The sequence below is a fragment of the Tripterygium wilfordii genome, chromosome 17 (assembly GCF_013401445.1).
Source record: "Tripterygium wilfordii isolate XIE 37 chromosome 17, ASM1340144v1, whole genome shotgun sequence".
Lineage (NCBI taxonomy): Eukaryota > Viridiplantae > Streptophyta > Magnoliopsida > Celastrales > Celastraceae > Tripterygium > Tripterygium wilfordii.
This window is the reverse complement of record NC_052248.1, coordinates 9,552,701-9,577,666: the sequence shown is the minus strand read 5'-3', so window position 1 is coordinate 9,577,666 and position 24,966 is coordinate 9,552,701. Positions and strand designations below refer to the sequence as shown.

The 24,966-nt window shown below is 37.2% G+C and overlaps 2 protein-coding genes and 1 long non-coding RNA gene across 5 annotated transcripts in view; 2 read left to right on the top strand and 1 right to left on the bottom strand.

The window, feature by feature from the left end:
* LOC119982175 (DExH-box ATP-dependent RNA helicase DExH7, chloroplastic) overlaps window positions 1–11,198 on the top strand; it is a 61,485-nt gene extending 50,287 nt beyond the window's left edge. The window contains exons 31-34 of the mRNA XM_038825409.1: window positions 8,040–8,252; window positions 8,787–8,879; window positions 9,503–9,625; window positions 10,587–11,198. Of these exons, the coding sequence (XP_038681337.1) occupies window positions 8,040–8,252; window positions 8,787–8,879; window positions 9,503–9,625; window positions 10,587–10,670 (513 nt within the window). The 3' untranslated portion in view covers window positions 10,671–11,198. The remainder of the gene's footprint in view (window positions 1–8,039; window positions 8,253–8,786; window positions 8,880–9,502; window positions 9,626–10,586) is intronic.
* Window positions 11,199–13,299: 2,101 nt separating this feature from the next.
* On the top strand, window positions 13,300–14,093 carry LOC119983077. Its single transcript, XR_005464548.1, has 2 exons — window positions 13,300–13,680; window positions 13,758–14,093. It is a non-coding gene; the product is annotated as an uncharacterized LOC119983077 (long non-coding RNA).
* A 4,706-nt stretch (window positions 14,094–18,799) lies between these two features.
* On the bottom strand, window positions 18,800–24,397 carry LOC119981759 (probable sodium/metabolite cotransporter BASS2, chloroplastic). 3 transcript variants are annotated; one of them, XM_038824876.1, is made up of 8 exons: window positions 23,975–24,392; window positions 22,882–23,832; window positions 22,222–22,362; window positions 21,005–21,160; window positions 20,805–20,926; window positions 20,516–20,677; window positions 20,174–20,234; window positions 18,800–19,167 (listed from the first exon to the last, which is right to left on the bottom strand). In XM_038824876.1, the coding sequence occupies exons 2-8, from the start codon at window positions 23,275–23,277 to the stop codon at window positions 18,982–18,984; spliced, it is 1,224 nt and encodes a 407-aa protein (XP_038680804.1). In that variant the 5' UTR covers window positions 23,278–23,832; window positions 23,975–24,392; the 3' UTR covers window positions 18,800–18,981. The 3 variants fall into 3 exon arrangements, 2 of the variants coding, with proteins under 2 accessions (XP_038680804.1, XP_038680806.1); XR_005464246.1 differs by adding an exon at window positions 20,332–20,371 and having other exon boundaries at window positions 19,099–19,167; window positions 22,882–24,397; XM_038824878.1 differs by lacking the exon at window positions 22,882–23,832 and having other exon boundaries at window positions 23,975–24,393.
* Between the last annotated feature and the right edge of the window lie 569 nt (window positions 24,398–24,966).

Below are 24,966 nucleotides of genomic sequence, written 5' to 3'. Positions count from 1 at the left end.
GCAGGATTTGTAGAGTATGAAGTGGAGTTTGAAAAGAGAGTACTCGACTGGGCATCCTGTTGATGAGGAAGGTTGTTGTTAGAATGGCATCACCTCAAAACATTTTTGGCACTCTGGTAGTAAACATTAAAGCACGGGCTACTTTGAGTAAATGTCTATTTTTGCGTTCGGCAATCCCATTTTGTTGGGGAGTGTCGACACAAGAACTCTGATAAATAATGCCATTTTGTTGAAGGTAATCTCCCAAAATAGAGTTTAAATACTCCTTTCCATTATCAATTCTCAAGACTTGAATCTTGGTTTGAAACACTTAATGAATCAAAAGGATGAAATTGATAAAAAAGGGAGAAGAAGATGAACACAGAGAAGAGAGAGAGCTATTCGTATTTTCTTATTTTCTTTTCTTCTATTACACCAACCCTTGATAAGTCAACACGTACCCAGACAAAGACTAAATTACCCTTACAATATTTAACATCCCCCCTCAAGCTGGAGCATACATATTGAACATGCTCAGCTTGGTACAGAACTTATGAAACATAGAAGGAAACAAAGGTTTTGTGAAGAAATCTCCTAACTGAGAAGTGGAGGAGACATAAGGTGTACATATATCTCCTCTCAACAACAGATCTCGGATGAAGTGACAATCCACTTCAATATGTTTGGTACGTTCATGAAAAACGGGATTATTAGCAATATAAATGGCTGCTTGATTATCACAATACATGGGCATTGGGCGAGACACCTTAACACCAAAGTCAGAGAGGATGAAAAACACCCATAACATTTCAGAAGCGGTGTGGGCCATGGCACGATACTCTGCCTCTGCACTAGAACGAGCAACAACTTGTTGCTTCTTAGAACGCCAAGTAACCAGATTATCACCAATAAAAGTACAATATCCAGAAGTAGAACGACGATCAGAACGAGAGCCAGCCCAATCTGCATCACTATACCCAGACACATAAAGAGAGGATATACGATAAAATAAACCACGCCCGACAGTGCCTTTCAAGTAGCGGATGATACGCCAAACTGCTGCAAAATGTGGGGACCGAGGGGCCTGCATAAATCTGCTAACAACACTGACTGCATAGGCAATATCAGGACGAGTAACTGTAAGATACATTAACTTACCAACCAGGCGACGATATCGACCTACATCTCGGAAAACAGCACCAGTATCGGGATCAAGCCTGGTTGTAGCATCTATAGGTGTGTCTGCTGGACGAGAACCCAATAATCCTGTCTCAGTAAGAAGATCCATAACATACTTCCGCTGCGACAAGAAAAGACCACTAGAGGATCGAGCCACCTCTATGCCAAGAAAGTAACGAATGTTTCCCAGGTCTTTAGTACAAAACTGGCTACTCAGATAGCTTTTTAACTCACTAATGCCTTTCATATCACCACCAGATATAATAATATCATCAACATAAACAATAAGAATAACACTACCAGATGGTTTATGCCGAACAAAAACAGAATGATCAAACACCGACCTCTTATAGCCATAATCCACTAGAGCCTTGCTAAATCGATCAAACCAGGCACGAGGAGATTGTTTCAAACCATACAAGGATTTTCGCAGGCGACAAACAAGACTTCCACTCCCAGGAACAACATAACCTGGAGGTTGGTCCATGTACACTTCTTCTTGGAGATCACCATGAAGAAAAGCATTTTTAATGTCAAGTTGATATAAAGGCCAAGATCGAGTAACAGCAACCGCAAAAAGGATACGGACTGAATTCAAACGGGCTACTGGCGAAAATGTTTCCATATAATCAATTCCATATGTTTGAGTATACCCCTTTGCAACCAATCTAGCCTTGAGGCGTTCAACAGAACCATCCGGTAAATATTTCACAGTATACACCCATCGACATCCTACCGTGTGCTTCCCCGAAGGAAGAGTGGTCAACTCCCAGGTCTGGTTTTTATAAAGGGCACTCATTTCTTCATCCATTGCTTTCTTCCATCCCGGAGAAGAGACAACTTCCTTATAGGTTCCTGGAATAGAAATAGTAGACAAGGCACGAACAAAGGAGTGGAAACAAGGAGATACACGATGATATGAGACAAAGTTAGAAATAGGATGTCTAGTACAAGCACGCTTACCGCGACGGAGAGCAATAGGCAAGTCATCTGTAGAAATGGGAACTTGAGTAGCATTGGGTAGGACTTCAGGAGCAAGAGATGACTCGGTTGGGCCATACGAAATGATTTTCCTATTTGGAGTCCGAGAATACACTTGTAATGGAGGCTCAGACGAAGATTCTTTGGAAGGAGAAGAAGCAGATATGGACTCCCCTGCACTTAGAGGAGAAGGAGAATCAGAAGATTCCCCCTCACTAAGTGGACCATCCGAGAGAGGAAGAACAGGGGCAGAAGAAGTGGACTCAGGAGGAGCATGTAAGGCATCCAAAACTAGGGTAGAACCTGCATCAGAATAAAAAGGAACTGTTTCGAAGAATGTAACATCAGCACAGACAAAGTAACGACGAGAGGAAGGACAATAACACCGATATCCCTTTTGAGTACGAGGGTAGCCAAGGAAAATACATTTCCGTGCTCGAGGAGAGAATTTGTTCAATCCTGCATCTAAAATATGAACAAAGGCAACACAACCAAAAACTCGAGGTGAGACAGAAAAAGGAGGTCGAGAAGGATATAAAATAGAGAAAGGAGTTTTATTCCCTAATAATACAGCAGGCATACGATTAACAAGATAGCAAGCAGTGAGAACCGCATCGCCCCAAAAATGTTTTGGAACATGCATCTGAAACATTTTAGTACGTGCTACATCTAACAAATGTCGATGCTTGCGTTCGGCAACCCCATTTTGTTGGGAAGTGTGAGCACAGGTAGTTTGATGAAGTATACCTTTGTCAATACAAAATTTAGAGACAGAAGTTTGGATATACTCAAGTGTATTATCAGAACGAATGACTTTGATACGCTTCTCAAACTGAGTAAACACTTCATTATAAAAACGAAAAAGAACAGATGGTAATTCAGATCGATGTTTCATTAAAAATAACCAAGTCATACGAGAATGATCATCAACAAAAACCACAAAATATAAATGACCAGAAATACTAGAAACACGAGCAGGTCCCCAGATATCAGTATGAACTAAAGCAAAAGATTCAGACTCACGAGGAGCATTACGACTAGGAAATGAACTACGATGGTGTTTTCCTAGTTGACAAGCTTCACAATCAAGAGTTGAAATGGAACTAAGAGAAGGAACCACAAGCTTCAACTTTGACAGTGATGGATGTCCCAAACGAAAATGCCACTGGAGAGGAGTGAGAGATGCAGCCAATGCTGGAAAGGAATGAGCAGGAGTAGAATGTGGAGGATTCAAATAGTACAAACCATCACGCTCATGCCCCAAACCAATCGTCTTCTTGCTCTGAAGATCCTGAAAGACACACGAATTTGGAGTAAAATTAATGGAGCAATTCAGAGCACGAGTTAATTGACTAACTGACAAAAGATTAAAAGGAAAGTTTTTAAGATAAAGACTATGTGGAAGAGAACCTAAGGAATATGGATTCAAAATTCCTTTACCAGAAACAGGTCGTGAAGAACCATCCGCCAGAATGACATGATGATCGATAGAATTTAGGTGAGTAAAGAGTGAGGAATTACCAGACATATGTGTGCTTGCACCAGAATCAATAATCCAAGATGGGGTTTGAACAGAACATGCAATGTTACCTGTTTTGGCAAGCGTGACAGTGGAGGTGGTTGGGCTGGAAGCACGCAATGTCTGAATAATTTGACTGAGTTGACCAAGTTGAGCAGCAATATCAGGAGTGCTGGACATTTGAGGTGTAGACACATCAGGTCCAAGTGAAGGAACAGAGGAAGATGGTGCTATTACATGATTCACATGATCTGGTTTGCCATATTTAACCCAACAATATGGCTCGGTGTGATTTGTCCCTCCACAATGTGTACATTGTTTGTCACCACGGCCCTGAGAACGACCACCCCAGCGACCTTTACCACTACCACGACCACGATTACCACGACCACGAAAGGCACCACCACGGGTGTTTTGAGTAGAGAGTAAAATTGAAGCATCGGAAGTAGAGTGGGTAGAAGGCTGGGTAGAGGAAGTTTGCCCCAAAGATGAACGCAGCAACCGAGAGTATGCATTTGCAGCAGTAGGTAAACTCTCACTAGCCAAAATCTGATCTTTAAACCCCTTGAAATCAGAATCTAAGCTTGCAAGAAGGGAAGCAAGCATAAATTCCTCCCAGTAGCGTTTTTGTTCAGAAATATCAGGGGTAAAAGGACGATGTTGCAACAGCTGATCCCACAAGCTCTTTAGTTTACTATAATGTTCAGGGAGAGGTATACCATTTTGCTTAGTAAAGAAAATTTGTTCATACAATTCATACACCCGAGAAACATTTGAGTGTTGAGAATGAGCACTAGCAAGAGTATCCCAAATCTGTTTTGAAGTGTTAGCAAATTCCACAGTGGAAATAATATGAGATTCCATACTATGCCACAACCATCCCATAATGAGGGAATCTTCACTTTCCCAATCAGCAAGACTAAGATCTCCTTTTTCAGGAGGTTCATCAGTAATATACTTCAATTTTTTTTTACCTCGAAGGTGAATCTTGACAGCATGAGCCCATGACATATAGTTGTACCCATTGAGCTTCTTGGAAGTAATAGAACGAGGAAGATCATCATCCCGGGAGACACTCACCTTCGCCAGAGATTTACTATCAGAATCGGCAGTAGACATGCTGCAGGAATCTTTAACCGCAGGTTACAAAGATACAAAACAGCAAGCAAAACCCAGATTAAGGAAAAAAAACAGCAAGCCAAAAAACCCAGAAGAGTTCAAGAGCTGGAGTTCATCACAATCTGCAAACCCAGAAGAGTTCAAGAGCTGGAGTTCATCACAATCAGCAAGCAAAACCCAGAAAAGTTCAAGAGCTGGAGTTCATCACAATCTGCAAACCCAGATTAAGAAAAATCGAGATCTGCCAGGTGATAAGACGAAGATTTGGTGCACCCATGCGTGTTTCAGACTCCATTCATCGTTGCAGAACACTCGTCGGCAATTTCAGGGGTCTCGCATGGGTCACCAGTACAGGAAACAGTAGCTAGAGTGAGGGATGTGTAGAGAAGGCTGAAACTGTCTTGGTAGCTGGGTAATTAACCAGCTCCGATACCAACTTAATGAATCAAAAGGATGAAATTGATAAAAAAGGGAGAAGAAGATGAACACAGAGAAGAGAGAGAGCTATTCGTATTTTCTTATTTTCTTTTCTTCTATTACACCAACCCTTGATAAGTCAACACATACCCAGACAAAGACTAAATTACCCTTACAATATTTAACAGAAACTATGTTTGGATCATGGAATAGAAATTTTTGAATACAACACGAACATCAGTTTTTGGCTTTCAAAAGGTAAACCCAACAGACCTGAGTGTGATCATCAATGAACATGACAAACCATTTTGAGTGAGTGCGATTAGGAATACGAGATGGTCCCCAAACATCGCTATGGATCATAGTAAATGGTTTGGAAGGTTGATATTTAAACATGGGAAATGAAGCACGTTGGTGTTTGGCAAATTGACAATCTCACATTTGAAATCAAAAACTTTTTTATTGAGGCACATGGAAGGGTACAACTTGTTCATATATTGAAAACTAGGATGACCCATTCTAAAATGCCATAACATTAGTTTAGTATCCTTAGACACAAATGCAGAATCACAAATTGTAGTTTGAGGTTGTTTACTCGCGCTCACCTCATCAAAGTAGTAGAGTCCTCCGTATTCTTTAGCACTGCCAATCATCTTCCCTGATGATAGATCCTGAAAGACACAGTGAGAAGGAAGGAAATTAGCAGAGCAATTTTGATCTTTTGTCAAGTGGTTAATAGAAAGCAAATTACATGACAACTTTGGAACATGAAGGACAGACTTAAGAGTTATAGAATCAGATAGTTGAATATTTCCTTTTCCTACAACAGAAGCAAGTGAACCATCTGCAATTTTAACTTTGAGATTACCAGCACAAGGTATGTAAGTGGAAAAAATATGATAAGTACTAGTTATATGACCAGATGCTCTGAAGTCAATGACCCATAGGATTTTTGGTCTGGAAGTAGTACAAGCGGTCAAAAAATTACCTTTGTGGGCTAATGAACCGGATGACACATGATTGGAAGATGGACCTGTAGGCTGAAAGTTAAGAGAAAAGTTTGTACAGATGCTCCATTTGTTCCTGGTTGAATGGAGATTGCTGATTACTACTTGTCTCTTCCCTCTTTCCAGTCGGATCATCAAGCGAGGCCTGATATCCACTAGTCTTTCCAGCAACTCTGGGTTTCCAGCCGGGCGGCTTGCCATGCAAATCCCAGCATGTTTCTTTGGTGTGTTTAGGTTTATGGCAATGTTCTCACTATAATTTTTCTCTCCTCTCTTTATGATGCTGCTAGCCTGGTCCAGTCCTAACTCTTAGGGTTGAAGATTCATTGGATCCAAAAGACCCATTAGGCTCACTAAACCCAACTTCTGTCAGCATCACTTTCCTTCGGTTCTCTTTACGTTTGACTTCAAAAAACACTTCACAGATGGAAGGCAGGGGTTTTCGACCCAGTATGCAACCTCGGACCTCGTCAAGATCACAGTTTAGCCTTGCAAGATACTCAAATACTCTATCATTATCCACTCTCTTCTGGTATTTCACTAGATCTTCTGAACACTTCCATTCCTCATCATAGCTAAGATCAAGCTCCTGCCACAGTGATTTCCTTTGTGTGTAGTATTCTGTCATGTCTCTCTCTCCTTGTTTGAGTTGCCAAAGTTTGGTTTCGATCTCATAAATCTGTGAGGAGTTCTCCATGTCTGAGTATGTCTCTTGAACAGCGTCCCAGATTTCCTTCGCTGTTGGCAGAAATAGGTACGTTTTCCCGATGGAAGGCTTCATCGAGTTGACTAGCCATGCTGTCACCGATGAGTTCTTTGACTGCCATTTTTTCAGAGAAGGGTCGGTTGAGGATGGCTTCTTGGTTTCTCCGTTAAGATACCCTAGCTTTCCCTTTCCATCAATTATAAGTTTGATAGATTGGGCCCATTCTAGGTAGTTCTTCCCGTTCAATTTTTCTACTGTGAACTGGAAAGAAGAATTATCAGCTCCACTTGAACTGATGGTAGACATGTCTTCTGTCTGGTTTTCAGTAGTCTTCGAGGAGGTGGACGAATCAGTAGACATCGCCGTCCAGCCGCCTAAGATACCCGAAGCTCCGATACCATGTAAACAGGAATATGATTTTTTGTTTTATTGCTTGTATTCATTTGCACTGTGTGTCTCCTAATATATATTACAGCAAGTAACTAATAAGGTAACTAAAAGATTACACTCCTAACAGTAGGAGATAATAATACAATCAAATCCCTAACTAATATGCTACAAATCAGGGAAGATAATTGCACATAAAGTCAAGGATTTCCATATAATCTCTTCTATGGCTCACTTGATTTGGTTATACTTGCACACCTGTTTTACATAAGATATGGTGCACTGTAATATATGAGTTGACAGTTGCTGGTTACTGCTGATGCCATATCATGATCAGATTTTTAGATTTTATGCTACTCCTTTTTCAAGAAACTATAATTTCAATACTTTGTGCAAAGACTATGCTTTGTTGTACATTTTTTCTCTCTATAGAATTCTCACCTCATTCATTTATGCATTTGTTTATTACACCGAGGCCTGAAATGACTTGACTTCTTTTGAAATTCTTGCAAGTGTCTCATGAACTTTGTGCTCTTGACATGTTAGTAATCTTCTAGAACTGTATAGAATATTTCCAAGTTTAAAATGTTTATTTTTTGCTTTTTGACTGGGGCAGTCTTTTGTGCATATCTTTAATATCTCACTAAGTAAGTTTGTGGTAATTGGTAAACCATGACTTCAGTATGCTAAGATCTAATTCCAATCGAAATCTTGAGGGCGTAACTTCTCTAAGGATTTCTTGCAGGCAATATTGTGTGCTGGTTTATATCCCAATGTGGCTGCCACAGAACAAGGTATTACTACTGCACCTTTGAACAACCTGAAGCGGTCTACTAGTACTTTCACAAAGGGTTATCCTGTCTGGTACGATGGGAGACGAGAGGTTCATATTCACCATTCTTCAGTTAACAGCAACTTGAAAGCACTTAAGCATCCATTCCTTGTCTACCTTGAAAAGGTGTGCACAGTTTCAGCTTTTGGGTTGGTTTGTTTAAGTTTCACCTTTTATGAACTTATGCATCATGGCTGGCCTGTGAGTGCAATGTGTCATTATTTGAGTTTTACTTTGTTCCCATTTATTTTCTTTCTTCTCATTGCCTTACCCTCACCTGCCTTCTTTCTCTATTTTCCATTTTCTATCCTCTCATGTTCCCCTCTTTTCCTTACCTGCTCCCATTATAATTTTCTTTACCCCCCACCCCCTTCTTTTATTTCCTTTGTTTTCTTCCTTCCCTCTATTTTTTCTCCGCCTCCTTTCATTTCCTTTACTCTTTTCCCTTTCCTTCCCTTTATTTACTTATTATTTCCTATCTGTTTCCTCTTCCCTGCCTGTGCATTCCTCTGATTCCCATAATCCTATTCCCTTCCTTTGCTTCCTTTCCTTGTTTGACCCTTCTCTCTCTCCTCTTTCTGTCGCTTCCCTGTCATCCCCCACCCTCCCTTATTGTGCATATTTATAACATTGAAAAATGAATGTACTTCTAATTTTCAGGTTGAAACCAACAAAGTGTTCCTGCGAGATACTTCCATCATCTCTCCTTTCTCTATCTTGATGTTTGGTGGTTCCATTAGCATTCAACATCAGGTAATATACTTGTCCATTTTCATCAATCTATTATGTTCCTTGAGGTAAAGCTTGTAGTTCTAGGTCATTTTTTCATGTGGATGATAATTTTGGATGTGCCTAATGGATTTGGGCTGTGCAACAATAGTCTGAAACTTTTATGACTAGCAATTTTGCTTTAACTAGAGGAGAGATCAGGCTGATTAAATTATATGATGCTACATTGAATGACCTGTTGGTTTTGGTTTCGTTGATTAGTCAAAATAACTGTTACTGGTCATAGATGCACACAACATGCTGACCAATGTATGTAAACATGCATCACCGGTTTAAGTTTTATTTTAATTTTTTACAAGCCAACTCAGAACTTTGGCTGTTTTCTCTCTCTACTTTGAAACCCACCCATTGTTACTGCCACAGCCCTTTGTTTTTCCCAGGGATGTATGCATGTGTGCATGTATTTCTGTATGGGTCATGGGTTAAATTTAATTATCTATTCTCGGTTGCTTCAACTGTTTCGCTTGTCTGATAAACAATAAAACATTTCCAACAATTAGAGTTATTTTTTTATAATGGTCCCATTTGATATTTACAGAATTTCGTGCAATTTTTTTTTCCTTTTTTTAAAAATTTTTATTTTACAGACTGGGCTGGTAACTGTAGATGGATGGTTGAAGTTGACAGCATCAGCACAAACGGCTGTCTTGTTTAAGGAACTACGGTCTACTCTTCATTCTATTTTGAAAGAGCTGATCAAGAAGCCTGAGGTACTTGTCACACTCTTGAAAAAAATAATGCTTATCATGAGTGGCCATTCATTTTACATCTCCTTTTAAGAACACTAGTAATGTTTCATAAACATTTTATTTAAAATCCATGTTTAGCACGAAATTGCACTTTGGTTTCTCAGTAATATGCCTCATGGTAATTTACAAGTTAAAACACATCTTCTGTGTAGTCCCTTTTTTCTTCCCCACCTTCCCCCCATTTTAAGGACTGATTTAACTCAACCTCCCTTCTGACTGGTTGGTTGACCTGATTACCTGAATCTGTTTTTGCTTCTGGTACACTATTGATTTGATAAATCATCAAATTCTTCCTGCAGTGCTTGTGGTTTGGTCATTAACTAAGCTTCTTCCATTAATTTTGACTAAATACTCTCTAAAAATATCCTAGTGGTCCACATATTTCATATGATACATGAGCTATTTTACCTAGCACAAATCCTGAGTTTTTCCATCTATTCTTTATTTGACCTAGAGTCATAAGATCTTACACCTCGAGTATAATACGCTTTCAGATTTGTATCCAATCTCCCCATCTCTTATTTTTTTATTGGTTTCCTCTTCAAGCTGTCAATTTTTGAAGTTTCAAGTTTGAGATGCCTTGTATTACAAACTAAAATCTCTGCATACCGATTGTTGCAATTGTTCTGTTTTATGTCATCTGAATTTAGTAAATGGTTCAATATTAAAAATCCATCCCTCCTATCAGGTTGAGCTTTCAGGAGTACTTGATGTTCTGTTTAATGTCAGATCCTTGGGCAAACACCGAGGTCCTCATTTTGAAATTTATTTCCATCCGTTTAAAAACAATTCAAATGTTCCAATTTTGGGCCTCCCAAAAGATAGACGCCCTTGGTCTACCCTTTTATGTTTCTTTTTATTTAGTTTTTGCTTCACACAACTCACGCTTGGACTGATGGGTAACTTTTTGTTTGCTTCCCAGAATTCTATCATTGTTGACAACGAGTTTGTAAGGTCTATGGTCCATTTGTTATTAGAAGAAGAAAAACATGTTGACAAGTCTTAAGTGTCAAGGTATACAAGTGTCCAAGCACTTCAAAATGTACACGGCATGGTACAGCGTATTATGGCAGCCTTCCTGGTAACGCTCATACTTCATTCCATTTGGACTTATCGGAATATGCTTGGCTTAGGTTCATGAACCCTTCGGCAACTAGTCACTTGTTGCAATGGAAGAATTCAAGTATCTCATAACTAACATGAAGGCTATGGTTAACACAATGTGCGCAATCCGTTGGTTACAGGGTTACACCTTTGGATTTGACAGGGGTGCAAGGTTATGTTATATTTTGAGCGAAGACAACCTTTGTTTTTTTTCTCTGGATGAAAAGCTGGGGTTATTCTTTGTTGATCTTACTGCCAGGGAACATTTACACATACAATGCCTCTAAACACCCGACTAGACCCGGATTGCATTTATACCTGTGAGAAGCAAAATAATACACATTTTTTTTTGTCCTCATTTGCAAGATGATTATATTTACTTTGAATTTCACATTATCAATGCTAGCTTGAGCAACCATTTTACTCTCTTCTTTGGCATGTTTTTAGTTAGTTAGTTAGCTGGTGCACAGTGATGCATTCCCACTCCTCGTCTCCCAAATCTTCAATGGTTTCTCGATCCTCCTCATAATTTCGGATGACTTTGTGTTTTTTTTTTTGTTCTTTCTATTTGCCAAGACAAAAAGAGAGTAGGACTGTAGGAGAGTAACAGTGATCATTAAATAGTCTGATCTGGATTGTGTTGCAGTAACACTTATACTTGACGGTAGGATTAAATAATCTCAATTCATCGCTGCTGTGATATGAGGGATTAGAAAATTCGTTCGATGGACAACATGTATAAATTTAAACTGATTGAAAAAGAGGGAAAACTATTTAGTAAAAGGGGATCTTTTAAACTTCATTTTACTTTTAATTTTTTTTTTTTGAAATATCGTAAAGAAATATGCTTACAGCATACGTTTAAGTACTTTTAAATAGTTGCAAAGGTAATGGATAAAATTAAAATTTGGTAAGCCATGAGTTAATATGCCCAATTTTTTAACTATAAATTATATATTTTTCCCCCTAATGTAAGAAGTGAGTTCTTCATTTGTATAAAATAAACTTACAAGAGGTATAAAGTACAATCGACCAACTCGAATTTCCCTTTTACAAATTTGAAATGGATTTAATCATCCGGACACCCTTGTGATTTAGGAACTTCGGTCATTTCTAGATGCATTCCTTGTAGTTTAACATTTTTTATAAATGTTCCATAAATTTGTTTCTTGTGAGGTTCTCTCGTCCATTTCTTGTTAAACTAATTAATATGATGTTGGATAACATTGTCGTTTTTGCATTGTTCGAAGCAAGTGGTTGGAGAGTGAGGTATTATTAGAAGTGAAAATTTAGTTAATGTATAATGTTTAGACGTATCTTTCAACGAAAAAAATCATATCATCTATGAAAGAGAATGGATGAATGGACTTATGAACCTTACCAGAGATAAAACTAAATATAATTTGGGTGTTTCTCAAACTCCTACATTACAAGAGATGTACCTAGAAAAAACACAAATCACAGGGGTGTTGGTTACATTTAGCTTTTGAAATGTCCTTTATTGATTGGGTCAAAACTGCTATAAAAAAAATAATAACAATGGTTTTAGAGTTGATTATCTATTTTATCTATTCAAATCTCACATTGTTATAATTTACAGCATTTCTACTCAAAAACAATTATATCATAGTATCTATCCTAATTTTTACAGTATTAGAATATTATTTTCCTCTTATTTTATTATTACTTGTTTATAAAAATTAATGATAATTAACTATAAATAAAAAGAATTATTACAATATATTAATTAATAGTTGTGGTTTATATACAGTTTAATATAATATATTTATAAAATTAATTATAAATAAAAAATTAAAATTATCTTTGAATAAATTAATCAATAATAACCAAACCTTAGTATATGTATATATTATACATATTTATATAAAATATATATATATATATAATATTTTATTCTTTTATGTATAGACTTACTTTTGATTCTTTATAAGGAAGACTTGTCTCTACTTTAAAGACTTGTTAAGATTATTTTTTGTTCAAATATATAATTTTAGTCTCTGTTTCAGCTATGGACACATGAGTTTAGAGATCCTAATGTGAATACTCTTAGATCTATTGATTTCGTCTCCCTTCCCATATCAGAGAGCAACGGAAGAACTGTCATTTTCCTAACCACAAAAATAGTTCACCTCCTGAGAAACAACAAACATAATCAACAATATTATTTTATTTTTTTATGACATGAGAATCCATAGCTACTACACTGGTTCAGTTACTGCATTTAGATCTATTCGGACCAAGAAAGATCAATTTGTAATTGTGGATGATTACACTCACAAAAATGATACATTGCATGTTTTTAAAATTTTAATCAAGAAATTACAAAATGAATAAGAATCTTGTAAAACCCTAAATTTTTGGGGGATGGTACTTGAAATTTCTTTAAAACAAGGAGGGGTTTAACTGAAAAAAAAAAAAAGAGAGAGAAATGTTTAGGTGTTAAAAATTTAAATAAAGAAAACCTTAATCAAACCTAATATAAATACAAGACTTGCCCCGGGAGTCGTGAAAAAAAAAGAAAACTTTTCTCCTCTCTCATCTCTGTGGCGCCGCCCCACTCCACCACCTATCTATGCCGTCCGGTCATGTCACCGGCCATGAACTATGTCAAACGAAACGCCGTATCACTAGGGACTGGCCAAGCCGCCAACCGCCGCAAGCAGCCAGAGGTTGTTTGCCGGAATAAGACAGTTGAAGCCGCGGTGGAACACAACAAAAACAGGGCCGATCTGGCCACCTTAGACCTCGCCACCGTTCTCGGATGCCACCTGCGTGTTCTGTGATGTGAGGCTGACCTAACTCAACTAGCAGCTGGTCGGAATAGAGATCGGAGTAGGAAGAACCAGTTTTGACATGTTGACCCGACCCAGTGTTACTTGTTAGCTGATCCGGTAGTCTCTTTAATATTTATTATATTCATTGAAGAAAATAAGAACAAGGTTTTGATTCCAAGATTGGTGTTAGGCAGGTTTGAGCGCAGAACGAATGGCCTCGGGTATACAGTAATACCGAGCCTGTACCTACAATTTGTGTTGAATTGTTTCTAAAGAAGAAGAGTGGTGGGCCCATGGCTTTAGAGTTGTTAGACCTTAAATGGTGAAGGTGAGTTGGGCTCAATTGACAAATCAAATTGGTTCTTTAAATATTGTACCATTTAGTTACTAGGCCATTAGGACCCATGTGGGTCTCGGCTATTTGAGGAAATTGCAGGAAATTTCTTTCCTTGGCCACGTGCCAAAAGGTCAAGTAAATCAATTTGTTTGAAGTTGACCCATCAGTTGACTTTTGGTCATTGGACCATAAATTTGTTGACATTGTGACAAATCTATATTAACCAGTACAATGCTGGTATATCTGTATAGGTGATGGTGGTGACTCTCTAGAAGCGTTGCTAGATTTCGCATTGGTGTTGACTTTTCGATTCAGTATAAATTATGGGATATTATTCCCCTTGTTATATGCATGTTCATTAAATTCCTTAATGTGATATACATTAGGAATTATGTGTATTCTGCTATATCTGATTTGGATTTGTGTAGAGCTCGTTCCTTGTATTGTTAGTTTGATCGCTGTCACGGCATGTAGGGTTCTTCATTTATTGACCTCTATTACCCGATACTTTGTGCTCTACAATTTTCTGTGTTTTCCTTGCTTGTTAAATCCCTGCCTCTTGAATCGTTCTTTGTTGTCTATACATTGGTTCGCATTTCTCCGTGCTTGACTATAATCTTTTCAGCATGTAGATAGGCATGTGTAATTTTGGCTATGGGAAAATGGTTGATATGATTAGGACTCTTCGTAGAGCTTTGTGTCCTATTTTTCTAAGAAAGTAAAATATTTTCTTAACTAGTTTGGAAATGGGTTTTGAGTGCATGAGAAACTTATTGTAATACATGCATCATGACATATGTTGACTGTGTGTTCGGATTGTGGATTTGTGGAGATGGGTGGATGTGATAGCCTTGTTGTTGTTGTCTGGCTCTGGTTTGTGCGGTGGTTGTGACTCGCGACACACCACCTTGAGACGTGATCACTGTCTGGAATTTATTCCCCTTAATCTGTTCCCATGTGATTATACGGGGATTTGATTGTCACGGCCTCCGAGGGGAAATCCGGATTGCCTTGCGATGTGATTATACGGGGATTTGATTGCCACGGCCTCCGAGGGGAAATCCGGACTGCCGTGTGCCGATGATTGGATGTGGATGATTTGTGGCGCTATGCGCATTGGGAGGAGATGTGTGTTTGCATTTATAATTTGCATGTTTATATATATATGCATATTGGGTTGTGATTGTGACATGAGCATAATCCTTTTGTTCCTGCCTATTCTTGTATTACTCTTGAGCTGATTGTTGTATTTGTAGACTAGTTCTACTCTTTGTCATATCGTATGTGATTCCCTCTCTCGGTATTCGCATCATGGATATCCGAGTCCTTATCGGGTACTATACCCCTACTGGGCTATTTAGCTCAATCTCTATTTTCTTCTTTCCCTTTCAGGTGAGTACGTAGATGGTGGCCAGCTTCTCGAGGCGTGAGCGGTGTCCCCATGGATACAGTTGTGGTTTATGGGTAGCATAGGGTTTGATTATTAAAGACTTCCGCTTTGTTAAATTTTAAAGACTTATTAATTATCTCTTAATGGATTTCTAAATGCATTTTATTCATTTTTTGGGATTATATTAAATGATTTTGGAGGATTTACATGGATAGTTTATGGTTTGGACAAATTGGTAATTCCGCAGACCCCCCTCCGGGACGGGTCGTTACAAATCTCGTGTAGCTAAGATTAGAAGTGATCATGGTGGATAATTTGAAAACTATAGTTTTGATGTGCTATGTGATTCACTTGGCATCTCACCAAAATTTTTACTGCACCTAGAATAACTGAACAAACTAGGATTGTAGAAAGGAAGACTAAGACACTACAAGAATTGGATAGAACAATATTGATTAAATATAGTTTACCTAAATACTTTTGGGCCGACACCATCAATAATGCGTGCTACGTCTCTAATAGGTTAACAATTAAAAAAAATCATGAATAAGACACCTTATAAACTCTTGTAGGGAAAGAAACTCAAAATTGATTATTTTAGAGTGTTCGATTGTAAGTGTTTTATTCTTAACACTAAAGATAACCTGGATATAATTATGCGAGGAGCGATGTTGGTGTGGTGTTTAACACCAAAACCAACATGGTTTGAAGAAAATGTGCATGTTAAATTCGATGACATGACCTTGGTTGAGTCTATTATACATATAGAGAATGAAAAAAGTCTTGGGGGATTAAATCCACCAACCTCAAGTGATGATGATAATCCAATCCGAGGGGATATACACAAGAAGGGCACATAACAGATTGAAACAACCAAAGAAAATACCACTCCAAGTGAAGAGGACAACCTGGTGGAGTGTGACCAAGAGGAAGATGGTTGGCCGGATGGTGCTTATCCAACTTCAAATTAGCAAAACATTAACAACACTCATCATAGGAGATCTAAGTCAAGGAGTTACAACCCCCTACGTTCAATTTCTAACCCTTTCAACTCTTTTTTTTTTTTTAATGTTTTCCTTAGTTGATTCTAAGAATGTTAAAGATTTTTGTGTAATTATGATTGGATAATTGCTATTCAAGATGAATTAAACCAATTTGAAAAAGTAAGGTTTGGAAAGTTATTCCAAAACATGGGTACCAAATGGATGTATATGAACAATATGAATGAAAATGGAAATGTAATTAGAAATTAGGTTAGGTTAGTTGTACAAGGGTATCAAGAAAAATGAATAGATAATGATGAAATTTTTGCACCGATTGCACGTTTAGAAGACATTCGGCTACTTTTTTCTTTTGCTTATTTGAAGATTTCAAACTTTTCTAAATGGATGTGAAAAATGCATTTTTGAATGGTATGATAAGTGAGAGGTTTATGTAAAACACCCTTGGTTTTGAAAGTGCTAAATACCTTAATCATGTTTATAATCTTGACAAGACATTGTATGATTTAAAACAAATTCCTAGAGCTTTGCATGAGCGGTTGTCTAGTTTTTTGCTTGAAAATGGTTTTTCATGTAGTGCTATTGATCATACATTTTTTTACAAAAAGTAGGGGTAATGATATTTTAATTGTTCAAATATATATTAATGATATCGTGTTTGGGTCTACACTTAAGTCCATGTGATGAATTTACTAAGTGTATGCATTCTGAATTTGAGATGAGCATGATGGGTTAATTAACTTATTTTCTTTCCTTTACAAATTAAACAAACATAGTGATTTGCATAAAAGATTTGGCATGAATATATCTAAAGGTTGTAGGGTCGGACCCACAACTTAGGTTGTTGGGTCATCTAACACCACTTAATTTTTATTTTTTGCATATAGATATACATAAAATTTGATTTTGAGCCCACTACTATTAATATTTTATGTATTCATATACGTTATTCTGCTAAAAGTGGGCTTAATCTTCTTGTAAATTGTTACTTGTAGTAGGCTCATAAGGCCATAACTTATAAATAAATGGGCTAATGTATTATAAATAACTCAAAAAAAAATTTCAGGGGCACTGCCCCCGGACCTACGTAATTTTTGTTTTCACTTCTTGTATAAACTCAACCCCATTTGCTTAGAAGGCTGAGTTTGCTCTTGAAAAGTTGTACCACACTTATGGTTGTGGGAACTTATATAGAATTCGATCTTGATGGAAATGAAGTTGATCAAAAGTTATATAAATCAATGATAGCATCATTGTTCTATTTGACTGCATCTAAACTGAATAAATGTTTAGTATTTGCATGGGTACTAGATTTCAATCAAACCCTAAACAAAAGCATTTGATAGCAGTAAAAATAATTTTTTAAAGATATCTGAAAAATATACCATCATTAGGAGTATGGTGATAATAGAAAGTCTATATTTGATCATCATGCATCTATCAATGCTGATTAGGGTGGTTGTAGATTAGATAGAAAGAGCACCAGTGGTACATGTGAATTCTTAGATAATATGCTCATTTCATGATTTTTAAAGAAACAAACGAGTATCGCATTGTCCACTACTGAAGAGAGTACTTGTATTGTTTACATCATTTGGGGATAATGTAGTTATTGATGAAGTGGTATCTATCTACATTAGTGATGTAAAACCCTATTCTCCTTTATTTTTGATTAATCACAAAAGAAAAAAAAAACAAACAAACATGCATACATGATCTCTCAAATTTATTTACAGCTAATAGAATCGATGGGGACTATTTGCAACCCAGAGTTAATTAAGTACACCCTAAAAACTCAATCAACAACACCCCAATTAACCCTACCAAATTCTCCCAAATTCTTCTCTCTCCTACGTTCCTTCTCTCTTTATCCTCTCTCAAGTTCTCCTTCTCTTTCTCTCCTCCTCTTTCCCAAGAGGCTAATAACAACCAGAACAACCTTCCTAAATAGTTCAAGAACATGCAAATGGACAATGGCAAAGGAGGAGGTGGCAACAACAACAAAGGAGGCCAAGATCTGAAGATGCCACCATTGAAGGACTTGTAGAAATTGCCACCAAATCAAAACAATAACAACCACTGAACAGAAACCCAACAAGTGAGTTCTCCTTCTTGTGCCCTATCATTCCTCTCTCTAAAACACCTACTTGAGATGAAGAAGATGAGATCCAACGGGAGAATGAACAAGACTGCAACTTTGTTCTTACTTCATCATGGGTTTTAGCTATTGAACAGAGAAACTTCAGTTTCAACGGCTCTTTCTGAGATTAAACACCTACAAGATCGAAACTTTCATGTTTCAAGACTAGATGAGAGGGAAGCTTTTCTTCAATGCCTGCTTTAGCCAAAGAAATACCACAACGATTGAAGGAGATGAATTTAGGGTTATGAAGAAGATGAATTGTTTCTTTTTTTAAAATTTTCTCTAATCTCAACCTTTGATGAGATCCAATGGCTGAGATTATGGGATGCAGAATGTTAAATTTGAGAATAACTGAAATTATAGTGTACTCATAAATGTTATGTTTTTTACTGGGGTTTATTTAGAATGAGATATGCTTAGTTAGATATGCAAATAGTCCTAATCAATAGAATCATTAACCCGAATGGAAGTCGCTGTGGCTTCCACGTAAAAAAAAATCAACACAATAAAAAGTGATGGAAGGTGACATGAAAAGGTGTTAATATCCTTAGTTTGCATTAGCTTTAGGACCGCCGTCCGAATCAGAAGGTTTTACATGTCTCCATATGAAACCCAAACTGCTACCCATGATGTTCATAATCACTGCTGACATTGCCGGAGGCAGCGCAACCATCGGAGAAGTGAAATGGGATGCCGCTAAAACCACCCCTAGAGAAGAATTTTGCATTCCAACCTGCAAGGAGTTACCAACCAAGCAAGGATCTGTCAATGGCATTTCAACGCCCTGCCATTCAAAATAACAATAGCTACTGAACCTTGTCCAATAGCGCTACTGAACCTTGTCTATGTCCACTTTACAGAAGCACCGAACTTGGAAAACTTATACCGCCTGTTTGGTACAGCGGATCCGCTGCACCAGCCTCGTTTGGTGCAGCGGAAATAATGGATCCGCTGACCAACGGATAGCGGATCCGCTAAAAAAAAAAAAAAACTCACTTGGGGAGCTTTTGCAGCGAAAACGTTGCAACATATTTTTTTTTTAATTTTTTTTAAGTGGGGCCCATGAATGATTACAGTTTTAAAGTGTGGCCCACTATTGTCTTTTCTTTTAATTTAACATTTATATAAATAAAATATTTATACTTTAATTCTTTGAACCTTATACGTGTTTACTTTTAATACATAATGATTTATTAAAATAATACAATATAAATGTAATAAATTTCATTTAACATGTTATATTATTATTAATTCAGTAATAATATTAAATATAAATATTTCTAACAAATTTATAATTTATACTTCAAATTTATTGATACAATATTAATCTGATAATAAATTAATTTATTAATATTTACAATTTATTTTACTAATTAACATTTTCAGTTTTGATACAAAAAAATTTCTAATATACTTAAAGTAATTTTAATAAAAAATTATATTTATTAAATTTACTTTAATAACAAAATGATTAAAAATTTATGAAAATTTATTATTAAATTCAAGATAATACTTTTAGTCAACAGTTTTTCCGCTAGCGTTAACTATTAGTTCAACAAACACCTCAGATCATATTTTACAGCTATAAGCTCAGCTTTTTTCTCACAGCTTTTCCGCTAGCATTGAAAATCAACCCAACCGCTCTACCAAACGGACCCTTCCACGATTCCGCTTTAGTTCAAAAAGCCATAATTTTCAAGTTGTTTAGCATTACTAGCTTAAGATTTGTAAGATGGTACCTCAATCGATATTGCTCGCCGTTCTGGTTCCCTAAACCTGCAAATAGCTGCCACTGTATACCTGTGGAAAAAGTTTCCTTTGAATACACAATAGGCACTGAAATGAATTAAACACATTACACGGCAAGAGGGAAGTTATTCTTCAATAACAAACATACGTTTAAGTTTGGCCGCTTGAGCCTCATCTCATGCTAAAGGCTTACACAAAACGGATAAAGAATTCAAGAGAACTTCTTTCATATACTTCTTTTTATATGGACAGAAAAACACATTATATTGCAAAATCTAGACAAAAAGAAATTTCGTTGAAGAACTTAAATCTTAAAGAAAAGAAACTCTTACCCCACAAAGAAACCAGCAAAATGAAGCAACAGCACCGAAAGAATGACAGCGCCTAGTTCTCCAGACAAAACTGATTGAATGCGAAGGATTGGAGATAGATCAGATGCCACAGATGCAATAGCCACTGAGGATTTTAGGCGAACAACATTTTCTGAGAATACACTGAGAAAGAAAGGGTATATTGGGTAAATTAATATATGTAGCGAGACAGAGCACACTATGAAAAGAAAAGAAAAGAGCCCAGTAGAATTGGAGTGATGAAACCAAATGAAAAGAAAACAATGAAAACCTGCATGCAAGGAGTGATGAAACTAAAACAGCAAACAACGGTGCCAATGGTGTCACAAGTTTCACAGCTGCTGGAAATGTGCTCTGCATATAAGAACCCAGTAGAATTGGAGCAACAACCACCTAGCAAGAAATGACAAGGACCATGAATCCTGAAATATAAATGTACGAACTCATATATACTATAGAATTTTATTTTACTTGTAGAGTGCTGATGGAAAGTTTAGCAGCATTAACAGGAACATAAGTAGCTGCCAGAATCTTTGTCAAAAGAGGAGTGAGAAGTACTGCTCCGAGTGTCGTGCATACTGTCATCACAATAGAAAGTGGAACATCCCCTTGAGCAATTAACGTAACCTGTAAAACTATTTGACAATATCAAGAAGAATGGATCTTGCAACCATATGATTTGGCTTGGAAAATTCTGTATGTTAGCTTCAACTGATGAATACAAAATGAAGAGCAACAGTCACCTGGCTCATGTGGTATTTAGTAGCACGTACAGAACTTTTTCGAGCTTGAAAAGACACCTAGTCTAGTTAGGATTCAACAATTCTTCATCTATGAACATGCAGGAGTATCATGACTCATGAGGAGACCATTTCTTGACACAGAAACAAAAAATTCCATGGTAACAAAAATTCCATATATACACCAAATAAAATTACATATTAGATATTAGGATTCTCTGCAGTGGCGGTCCTATATACAACCAAGTGGGGAAGAGCTGCCCCCCTTAAAATTTTTTTCCTAGTTGTAAATTATATATATATAAACTAGATGGAGTGCTTCATTAAATACATGTCCCTCTTAGCCCAATAGACTTATCTGGCCCAAGTTAGAATCTAGAAGTGCAGCAAACAGGCTGACCCATATATGCAGTTGATTGGGCCACACTAGTCCAGCGGATGAATTGGGCCTTTTAGTAAAGAAGCCGAATCAAAAACCAAAGGTTTACTAGTTCTCATGACATCCTTTTATTTCGTTACATATATTGAGAAATAATGTTTGATCAAATTCCTAATGAAGTTATTATGCAATATTACCAAAACATGATAACTTGTAGATTACAATTGTATCGTTGAACAATTTATGGATATGGTTTTTATAACTAATCCCAAAAAATATTTTCAGGAGCACTGCTCCTGGACCCCACTACTTATTTGCCCCCCACATTTCTAATCCTGATCCGCCCCTATTCACTGTCCATTAAGTATAGGAGTTACTCTTACTCAAACTTCTTTTCAATAAGATAGCCTTCAATTGCCCAAATATGGCAAACAACAAATAACAGACACAAAGGAAATTATAAACCTAAGAGAGTTTGCAGCACATTCACGTAATATGCATTTCAAAATCTTAGAATGTGAACTGAGAGAAAGGAAGAACAGAATGTGCCAGTGACTAAAAGCTCTTACCACATTGGAAGCAGTTCCTCCTGGACAGCAAGCGAGTAGTATCAAACCAACCGAAAGAGAAGGAGGAAGTCCCAGGGATTTGCTTATTATCACTCCAAAAGCCGGCATGATTGTATATTGAGCAACACAGCCAAACAGTATCTGAACCAGAAGTGGAAAGGAAATCTCATGACCATGGAAACTCTTATTTTAGGGGTTAAGATAATACCGAATCAGACTCAAGTCTTTGATTTGATAATTAGAAATTCAATAACTGAACATGAAGGTAGATTAGTTTCATCTCCCATAGAATTCAAATCACTGCATTTAAGATACAACAGACAAAGAAAACAGACAAAAGTTGCAATTCAAAAAACTAGAGGGAGATAAATTCATGTCACCCAATAAAGTTTGCTCAATGATGTATTTTCATTGCAAATATATATTCTTCAAATCTTAAAGCCGGAATGTGTTTATGTAACCAATAGAATTGAAAACCAGTTTGGTAAACCAAATAATATAATCACTGTCATAATTAACCATTAGATCGAACCCAAGCACACCCATTTCTCCAATTGCAGAATTGCCAGATATCCAACAATGTCAGCAGAAATTGATTTCAAGATTAGCAATCGAAACAAAGAGTTGACATCAAATCAAAGCAAAAGCATAAAAACTCACAGAAAGAGGCCTTTGCGTGAACAAATTTATCAAATCCTTGAGCTCCAAAGTGAGACCCATAGCCAGCATGATAAACCCAAGAGACAAGCTATACGAGGAAGGCCCTCTGTTGACAAACCAAGCAAAAGCAGATGGTTTCAAGCAAGCAACAATACCTCCAACTGTCACATAAACAGGATACAAGCTTGCTGCATCGGACACAATGTTCTCCCATCTGGGTTTTGCTGGTGTGACATGTGGTTGATCTGGGTTTCCATGAACAGACCTGATTTTAGTTCGATTTCTGAAATCTGGGGATAAAGAAATGGAAGGGAATTTTCGCTTGAAAGAGGCGAGTTTGAGGTGGGTTTGTGTGGGTGAAAGAATAGTAGGCGCGAGGTTGAGAAAGAGTGACATGGTTTTGATGATTGCTGTGATCTGAATTCAAGAGGGAGTGGACTTGGAGACTGCACAAACTTTTCAGTTTCTGGTTCTATCCATAGTTTTTAAACCTCAACCGTCAAGGTTAACCGTCAAGGTTGAACGGTTCAATCGTTTTTGATATCCGTCATAAATTAATCTATCATATGTTACTTGAATTTTTTACAAACTTGTGCTTTGAATTAAAAGCTTGACATGATCCAAGAAATGGGCTCAAACCTCAACAAGGTTCCTTTGTTGGCCCAATTCAAATCTCATTTTAGCACCCATACACATGGGCCACATGCCCACTAGTGCAACAATGGATTTAATTCATCCTCAAATGCACTAAAATACAAAACCCTAAATTCCTCTCCTTTTTTCATCTCTTTGAACTCTCTGCCGCTTCTCTCTCGTGAATCATGATCTCCTCTCTTCTTACACCCTTCCAGTTTGCCACACACTTCACAAGATCCAAAATGGTAAGTTGTTCTTCTCTCATTCTCCTCCATCATGGTAGATTGCAAACTACAAAGTCGCATACTCCATAGCCTAGACTCCCGTTGTGAATTCAAGACAGATGTTGAGCATTATCAAGCATGAATTCAAGTCTCAAGACAGTAGAAAGCTCAAATTCAATAACCCAAACTATACTACACACCTAAATCAAAGGATGTGAGCTGAGATGCCGAACCTGGCCTGAAGAGAGAGATCGAGACTCGTCGTTGCCTTTCAACCTTAGAGTTGGTGGTGCCATGGTGGTCACTGGTTGCCGTCGTGAGAACTGAGAAGTGGAGGCTGGAGAGATCAAGAATCGAGAGAAGAAGAGAAGACTTGGGGCAATTTGAAGTATTTTTATCGTCAAGCAGTTTTTCATGAAAATCGTCGGGTCACGGGTTACACGATTTTACGGGTTAATCACGGTTGAACATACAAACGGTCTTGTCCATGTAAAAAACCACGGAGTCTGTCGGTTCATGGGTTTTACGGTCAAACCGATGAGCCGATCCGGATTTAAAAATTATGGTTCTAATTGTTTGGGATGCATGAACCCATTGTCGCGCTTGGTCATTGTCATCAATAGAAAAAAAACAAAAAAACAAAAATACATAGCACAACAAAACTCATTACATGTACCTGCTTTTACTTCACGAAGGCTGTGCTTTTCTTAGATTCATGGCTTCATCCACGGGGGATTGAGGTCTTACCCTCTCTCTTTCTTCTCTCCTCCCTAAAGAATGATCCAACAATTATCTTTCTATTTTGCGAGAGTCATGAACTGTTAAAGATATTATCTCTGAATCTGCAAAATAAGGAGATTGAACAGCAAATTGAAATAAATGGCTTAAGTCACGAATTAGGTCGCTCTCTTTAAGACGATTCGTGGCTCTGTCTCTTGTGTGCAAGCAGTAAATCGGTTACGTCGTCCCCAGGATAAAATAAACCCAGAATACTCTTTCGGTATCAATGATCTTTGTACACTCAAAACACTGTTCAAAATATGCAGTGTTTCTTTTTGTCTTTCTTTCTCAAAAAATAATATATATATATATATATATATATATATAGAAAGGAGAGCTTTCACCATTGTTATATATTAAAAAAGTAAAGTTGGAATATTTTTATAAATAAATCAAGGAAACATGATTACGTTCATCATTAAGGAGAGAATCAAGGGAAACACCA